Raw genomic sequence first — 8394 nt, forward strand, 5'->3', positions numbered from 1 at the left:
CCATGTCCACTTGTTAACTCTGTCCTGAGTTGATTGAATGAATGGGTTCTAGGTGTTGTTTAAAACAGATCCAAGCATTCAGACACACACCACTGAAAAACACATTACATAAAATATAACTACACAGGCCTATCACCCAGTGGTCTGCTGCGTAACATCGGTGTAAAACAACCCTTAAACAACCCCCCAGTACCCACTGTGTAATCGAATGCACACACACACACAGGCCAAAGCACAGACTCACACATCTAAACACACACGAACATACACACACCCTGTCATATACTACTCTGTGCCATGTCCTATACTTCTGTCAGTATTCATTCTGTATCTTAGTAATGTGACTACTTTGAACAGAACTATTGATCACAACCGTGTTCTAGATTTTGCACTGCAGTTTATGTTTATAGTTATTCTATACATCTAGTGCTTGTCTAGCTGGTTTTAGATGGAAGCTGGGATATTGATAGCAGGGAAAGAGATTCTACAATTCTACTAGTTGGGGAGTGTGAGGAGGGGGTATTAAGCCAATCAGAGTGTAAGGAGGGGATATTAAGCCAATCAGAGAGCACTACTGCCAGGGGGATGGGATTTAGTGGGTGGGCCATGAGCAGGGCTGATAGCCAATACAGTCAACAACAGTGGGCGGGGCATATTTTTTACCGAATCAGTGACGAGGTGGAAAGGGGGAGCTGAGATTGAGGTGTTCCTGATTGGAGAGGAGGAGCCCTGAGTGAGAGAGGGGGGGATTCTGTGCAAACTCAAAGAGAACGTTTCAGACAGCAAGAAACAAACTTGTACAGTTCAAGAATAGAGAGGCAAACATGTTGTTCAGAGAAAATAAATACATAAATAAACAACAATACAGTTGGATATACTAACGATCGCCAATGAGGGCACAGAACAGCAGCCTGTGAAAAGGGGGGAGCAGGGTACACCGAGAGGTCAAAGGTCAACCCTGGGGTTATATAGGGACTAAAGGTCATGACCTCTCACAACGTTGGCATGTATTGAACTGCACATGCTACTGTCTGTATTAAGTAGCAGTAGTAAGTATAAACAAGGCAGCCTTTAAGGCAAGTACACATGGTTGAAGTAGGTTGAAAACCTTCCATCCTGTCTCAGCAGGAGCTTGGAAATGCCCAAATGGCTGTAGTAAAATCTCCAACACAACAGATGTATCAGACAGAGTATGTTTCATACTATAGTGAGAAGCCTTTTTAACAAAGCAACGGAAAATAAACCAATTTCTATAGACATAGAGACAGCATTAGCGGCGTACAATAAATCAAACCCATGACATTATCGTGTGCTTTGAGTGATCTCTGAGGTCTCTACTCTATACCCATAGGGCCCCTGCTCCCCTTCCCTATAAAACAATCAACGGAACAAAATAAATGAGAAAGATGGATATACAGAAATGTACATTATATAGCAACACCTGAAAATTAAGAGAAGCTGAGTGAATGTGTAAAAGCAACATACAGTAAATGGCAGAGTATAATAAAACCAATATGATAGCCATGAGATGAGCACTGATGCGCCATCTTGTTTCTTAATGAGAGGGTCCGATAACAACTGCATTCTTTCTCATCTTCCCTTTTCTTATATCGACCTCCCTCCCTCCCCACCCTCCCTCCCTCACTCCTCTCTTCTTCTATCCCTCTGTCAGACCTCATCCTCTACAAATCTTCCAATCATTGATCACTGTCTGTCTTATGAAAACATTCACATTTTCCTTTCAATATCTGCTCCTTTTCATTTCCCCACTCTCACCTCCCTCTCTCTCTCTGCTCTCGCTATATCTCTCATCCCTCCCTCTCTCTGCTCTCACTATATTTCTCCTCCCGCTCTCTCTTTCTCTCTCTCCCTCTCTCCTTTTGTCTGTGCTCCTATTCTGTTATCTCCCCTGTTTCTAAATTCTGTCTTCCCCAAAAAATAGCTCTTATCAATTTCCTCATCTGACTCTTTCTTAGATCCTGCGTTCTAAACACGAGAGCCAATGGCATCGCTAGCCCCGCCCCCAAGCTTATGCCCCCAAGCTGGTTATTGGTGGACCAGTGAGATGGATGTGTGGTAGGATAAGGCATACCCTGCCCTCTCCTTCAGTTTCATATCAGTAATGCCGTCTTTGGACACCAGTTTGTTAAATACGAGAATCCCGATAACCATGTTAACCTGTCAGAGAGAAAAGAGAGATGTGAACAAAGCAGCCAGATACAGAGAAAAACTCTTAGTCATTCAGACCATATAGCTACAACCACTCTGTCTGTCAGTCTGACATGGGACTACAGAAATGATAGAGTATGATACATGCATGTGAATTATGTCACTCCCACACATAAACACAATAGCTTTACATATCAAACCTTCAGTATATATATAAAGTTGTAACTGCTAAGTCAAGGTAATAACATGTAGTTAGTCAAGTGGTAGCAATCTTGCACATAGGGTCCATTGATGACTATACATGGTTGATGAAGATGTTAGTTAAGATAATGTACAATCTATTGACTGGCTAAAACCAATAGTAGTATGTAGTATGTTGACTGCATTAAGCCAAAATGGTAAGTTTATGTTTAGGGCAAGATAAGTGTTACAGTATCTAACTTATTTCTGTGGGTAAATGTTCATCTCAGATCAGTAAAGCAAGAAAGGTTTATCAGACAAATTGAGGCTGAGACAGAGAGATAGGAAGTACCAAAACTACAGCGGCAGCCGGTCCCACGAACGCATAAAGTAGACCCCCTTCCAGAGACAGCCAGCAGCTGAGAGAGAAAGAGGAAGAGAGGGAGGAGGAGGAGGAAATGAAAAAGGCAGGAAGAGAGAGTGACACCCAGAGCAGGTGAGAAGGAAGGAGAAATACAGATGAAAAGAAAGAAAGATGGCATGAGAAAAGGGGTAGAGCGAGGAGAGGAAGAGGTCAAGTCAGCTATCAGCAGTCAGGTCACACAAATACAACCCCCAAGTATAAGGATTCTATATCACATGTCTTAAATGCTCTTTAAACAGTTAGCTAATCCAATATGGAAAGGTTTAGAAAAAGAAAGAGATATAGAGGTACACAGAAAGAAAGATACAGAGAGAGAGAGAGACAGAATTACACTTGTCTAGACAAAGGGAGACACAAAGCAACAACATCAGGGATAGCAGACTCACTAGTTGACGGTGCCATATCCCTTAGCTTTGGTGAAACCCACAGAGACTGCCACAACCAGAGCAGGTAGACCTAAGGAGAAGGAGGGTGAGTACTGGGTAGGGATGGGACGGACACACAGATGGACAGACAGAGAAACAGATAAAACTGACCCCCCCCCCTGCCCCCAGCATCCTCACCCCAGCCCAGACACAGGAATCGCTTGCGGATGATGCGGTTCCTAAGCCGGCCAGTCACGGCCATGTATGACTGCCACGCCTCTGTCAGAACCCAACAGAACGACGACAGGAAGAAGAAATGCAGGAAAGCAGCGACCAGCGTGCAGATCACCTGAGAGAGGGAGAGAACACAAGATAGGAAGAGAAGGACAGAGAGTGAGGGAGAAAGAGAACAAGAGGGGGAGAAAGAAMGAGAGWYMGAGGGGGGTTGAAAGGGAACAGGGAAGAGAAGAAGAGATGGAGAGATGTAAGTAAAGCATCTTTACAAGACCTTGAGAGAGTACGTGGTGAGATACAGCTTGTTCATTGGCTCTTACCTTGTTCCGTGTCTGTGTCTGACCAATGAGGATGAGGGCGTTGGAGGAGATGATGGAGAGGCAGAAGTTGATGAGGATGACGGAGCGCTCGGAGCGAATGTACCTGAGGAGAGACAACATGTTGAGGGGTCCACACCTTRCCKAWTMYKCSMRKAKKKWRKADKAKRWKKKCCKWWKRTRCRTRKKRTWAAKSGMTRKAAAYSRRRWYSCRTTTTWKKKTATCAAGCCAACCTYAACCGCACTATGCTGGCTCAGATTTAGTCCACTTTGTCCTTTCCAGCACGGTTCAAGCAACTATGGWGGATGTGTAACCAAACCAGCCTAATACAGGTCAGCTGGGCATAGTAACTACTCAGATACCACTAGAAACAAAAGACCAGAGTCAATGTGTTCTCACCTCCAGACCGACACATAGATGATGATGAGGAGCAGCAAGGTGAGAGAGGAGACTCCACAGCCCACCATCAGCGTCACAGAGGGAAGCTGCATTTTATCCATGTTCTGCAGGAGACACACATACAGTCAACACACAGACTGTTAGAACTGTAAAGAAGCTGTCTTCTTCTCCTTTTTGAAGCAGATTCTTTCTTCCACTCTCCTGGTTCATGACTGCAAAGCTAAAACAACCACACACACAGACATGAGCAGTGCCGTGTACAGAGGTAAGTATATCTGGTATCTGATAAAAAGAGCAGGGAGCTGGAGAGAGGCTGGCAGACAGGCTGCTGTTTGGGCCTTGGCTGGATATGGAGAGCAAGGTGACTCCAAGGTGAATCACTACACAGATTCTTAGCTGAAAGCCATGAAGCACATTTTGACAGATTATAAAGTCAGACGTGTAGTCTGATTCAGCCAGATTCAAACAATCTACTATGAAACACAGCAAGATAATCAAAACCTCCTGTAAAAGCATCGACAACAACAGGTCGCCGTCTCCATGGTCCCGCAGCAGCCATTATCTTAGTTGCCATGGTGATGCAGGATGTCGGTAAGTTAGCGTGGCAGCAGCAGTGAGGGAAGGAAGGCTGCAGCATACCACTGACCCTGTGGCTGCTTTATGCATCTCACTGGTGTGTGTGTGTCTGTGTGTTTAAGAGCGTGCGTGTGTGTATTTCTGACACAATTCCCAGACTTGACTCATACATGCTTAGCAGCACTGACTGACGAGTGTTCCCTGCTGTGGCCTGAACAGAGTGAAAGCATCTAGCTGGCAGACAGTGTATCTATCTGAGGGAGTAGTGCAGCCTGCAGGCTCCCATGCATGTCATCCTGGGCACTGGCATGCCACTCTCCCAACGCGGGCCAGACGTGGGTGTTGACTGCGTTCCTCAATATACCATTATGTGTTCTACACAGCAGTACTAACAGCGAGCCAAATACAACGTGTGGTTGTAACCTGTAGACTAGAGGATGTTCAAGAAGCCCATGTTCAGGAGTGTTGCTTAATGAAGTCTGCTTACTCTAGAAGACTAGCTTGATTAAATGTGTCATGTGTTCCAAAAGGAAGCATGTTCTAAGGGCAGCTGTCTTTGCTAAGGTTTGTTAGAGGTGGTGTTGGGGGGTGTATGTAGGTGAATGGGTCTAATGGAAAGGGATAGGGATGGAGGTTTGGCGTGCAGGGGGGGTTGAGGTGGTGTTGGGGTAGCTAGAGGTGAGATGCAGGTGGAAGGGAGAGCGTCAGTCTTATAACAGGGATATGGGGGTAGAAGAGGAGGGGCGTCTATTCTATGGTTGTGCATTCCACCCTCAAGCAGAAGATAATTGGAGTTTATAGTCTGTCTTGTTTCCAGGTTTGATGTGTGATAGAGGGCCAAATTAATTAAATCCTTTGATTAATCTGCACTGCGGTGAGTTCCCCTCTCTCTCTCTGTCTGAAGGAAAAAGATTACGAGTGCAGCCGAATGGAACAATGTCCGCTGAGACCGAGTAACTCTTACAGCCCTCTCTGTCTCCACTAATGGCAGCGCAGGGATGTGGGATGTGAATTGCGTACAGTGCAATCGCCTAGTGAGAGAGACAGAGACTTCCCATCCGGAAGAGGCTACACTATCCCAGAGTTTACCTAAAACTGCCTTCAGAAAGAGAGCATATACAGTCAGAAGAAGTTTACATACACTTAGGTTGGAGTCATGAAAACTCGTTTTTCAACCACTCCACACATTTCTTGTTAACAAACTAAAGTTTTGGCAAAATCGGTTAGGACATCTACTTTGTGCATGACGCAAGTAATTTTTCCAACAATTGTTTACAGACAGATTATTTCACTTATAATTCATTGTATCACAATTCCAGTGGGTCAGAAGTTTACATACACTAAGTTGACTGTGCCTTTAAACAGCTTGGAAAATTCCAGAAAATTATGTCATGGCTTTAGAAGCTTCTGATTGGCTAATTGAAATAATTTGAGTCAATTGGAGGTGTACCTGTGGATGTATTTCAAGGCCTACCTTCAAACTCATTGCCTCCTTACTTGACATCATGGGAAAATCAAAAGAAATCAGCCAAGACCTCAGAATTTTTTTGGGGACCTCCACAAGTCTGGTTCATCCTTGGGAGCAATTTCCAAACGCCTGAAGGTACCACGTTCATCTGTACAAACAATAGTACGCTAGTATAAACACCATGGGCCCAAGCAGCTGTTATACCGCTCAGGAAGGAGACGCGTTCTGTCTCCTAGAGATGAACGTACTTTGGTGCGAAAACAATTAAGTGTATGTAAACTCTGACCCACTGGGAATGTGATGAAAGAAATAAAAGCTAAATAAATAATTATCTCTACTACTATTCTGACATTTTCACATTCTTAAAATAAAATGGTGATCCTAACTGACCTAAAACAGGGAATGTTTACTCAGATTAAATGTCAGGAATTATGAAAGACTGAGGTTAAATGTATTTGGCTGAGTGTATGTAAACTTCCGACTTCAACTGTACGTCTCTCAATGGCTAAATGGTGTTCTTGATTTGTTGGTTGCTGTCCTGTATCAATGCAGATATATAGGTATACATACAGTATCATCGTGTTAAAAGCTATCCAACACCATCAAGACATTCGGGAATCACCATGGGAACAGTAGTTCAATGATACCTAGCCTGGGTGTGTCTAGTTTGTTGAGTCAGACTAACAGGCTTTGATTATGACCTTTCACTGAACTCTGTATCTGACTGTATATGACTCAAACCCAAGTAGGATAGCTTCTAAATGAACATGAATCCATGAATGAGTCTACAGCATGAGGAACAGTCTCTCTGATATAATGGGAAACACAAAGCTCTTCTGTTGGTCTGTTGAGTTAGTTGATCTATGTCTTACTATCTAGAGGCCTACTATGGGTTACATGGTCAAAGGCAGGTCTGTAGGTGTGTGAACTGCGTACTCACAGACCCATGAGACATTCTAACAAAGAGTTGTCTGTCCCTCACACACACACACACACACACAACACACACACACACACACACACACCACACACACACACACACACACACACACACACACACACCACACACACACACACACACACACACACACACACACACACACACACACACACACATTAATCCTATTCCCAAAAACACAAGCCTGCTGGGGTCAGGTTTGAGACTGCAGTGAATTTCTCTCTCTCTCTCTTTCCTTCTACAGCCTGCAGCTGAGTCGGACTGACTGAACGTGGTAACATTACAGAAGACAGGAGAGGAGAGATGAAGAGAGTGAGTGATAAAGGGCGGACAGAGACCTACTATGTGGAGAGAGAGAGAGAGAGAGAGAGAGGAGAGAAAGAGGAGAGAGAGAGCGCAAGAGAGAGGGAGGGAGAGAGAGAGAAGGAGAGAGAGAGAGAGAGAGAGAGAGAGAGAGAGAGAGGGGCAGAGAAAGCAGCAGAGGAAAAGGATGTGGGAAAATGACTAAGCAGGAGTGAGAGGGAGAGGGGATAAAGGGGTAGAAGAGAGACAGTGAGAGACTGGGTGTTTGTCATTCTGGGGCTGTATGAGGCTAGCTGCAGACAGAGGAGAGGGGCTGCACCATTCAGAATGTGGCAAGTGTTGCTGCGGGAATAATTAGCTAGTTCAATATCCATGGCTGTCTCACAACCCCACTAGCATGGCAGGAGGGAAGAAGGGAGGGAGAAGAGGAAAGAGAGGGAGGGGAGAGGAATGGGAGTGCCCTTCTCTCCTGGCACAGTACTAGGTGAATATAATTGCCACAATATGCTTCCCTTAGGGCATCTAAAAGCCCCCAGACAGCGACACTGCTGTGAAACGGCCTGTTGAGTGCACAGGTAGAGAGGGGGATGAATAGAGGTAGAGAGATGGAAGGAGGAATGAGGGGGAGGATAACACTGTGTCGGCCAGGGAGAAGCAGCAATCACTTGCGGAGTGCTATTAACACATGATGCTACTACGACTGCTGCCCATCGCACAGGCACACGCCAAATAAACAGTGTGTGTGTGTGTGTGTGTGTGTGTGTGTGTGTGTGTGTGTGTGTTGTGGTGTGTGTGTGTGTGTTGTGTGTGTGTGTGTGTGTGTGTATGTGTGTGTGTGTGTGTGTGTGTGTGTGTGTGTGTGTGTGTGTGTGTGTGTGTGTGTGTGGTGTGTGTGTAACTGTATGCATGTGTGGCAGCTGTGTGTAATAAGGAAGCAACTGCTTCTGTGTGTGTATAGCAAGTGATGATCTGTAAACATCTTGCAGAGGTGCACAAACAC

The 8394-nt window shown here is 45.0% G+C and overlaps 1 protein-coding gene across 1 annotated transcript in view; it reads right to left on the reverse strand.

The window, feature by feature from the left end:
• Positions 1 to 8394, reverse strand: part of LOC111964616 (adhesion G protein-coupled receptor B1-like) — a 122978-nt gene that overhangs the window by 20222 nt on the left and 94362 nt on the right. Inside the window, 7 exon segments of the mRNA XM_070443796.1 lie at positions 664 to 729; positions 2093 to 2178; positions 2702 to 2768; positions 3160 to 3229; positions 3337 to 3487; positions 3693 to 3795; positions 4090 to 4193. Coding sequence (XP_070299897.1) covers positions 664 to 729; positions 2093 to 2178; positions 2702 to 2768; positions 3160 to 3229; positions 3337 to 3487; positions 3693 to 3795; positions 4090 to 4193 — 647 coding nt within the window.

This window comes from Salvelinus sp. IW2-2015, linkage group LG6.1, assembly GCF_002910315.2.
Source record: "Salvelinus sp. IW2-2015 linkage group LG6.1, ASM291031v2, whole genome shotgun sequence".
In the NCBI taxonomy this organism is placed as follows: domain Eukaryota; kingdom Metazoa; phylum Chordata; class Actinopteri; order Salmoniformes; family Salmonidae; genus Salvelinus; species Salvelinus sp. IW2-2015.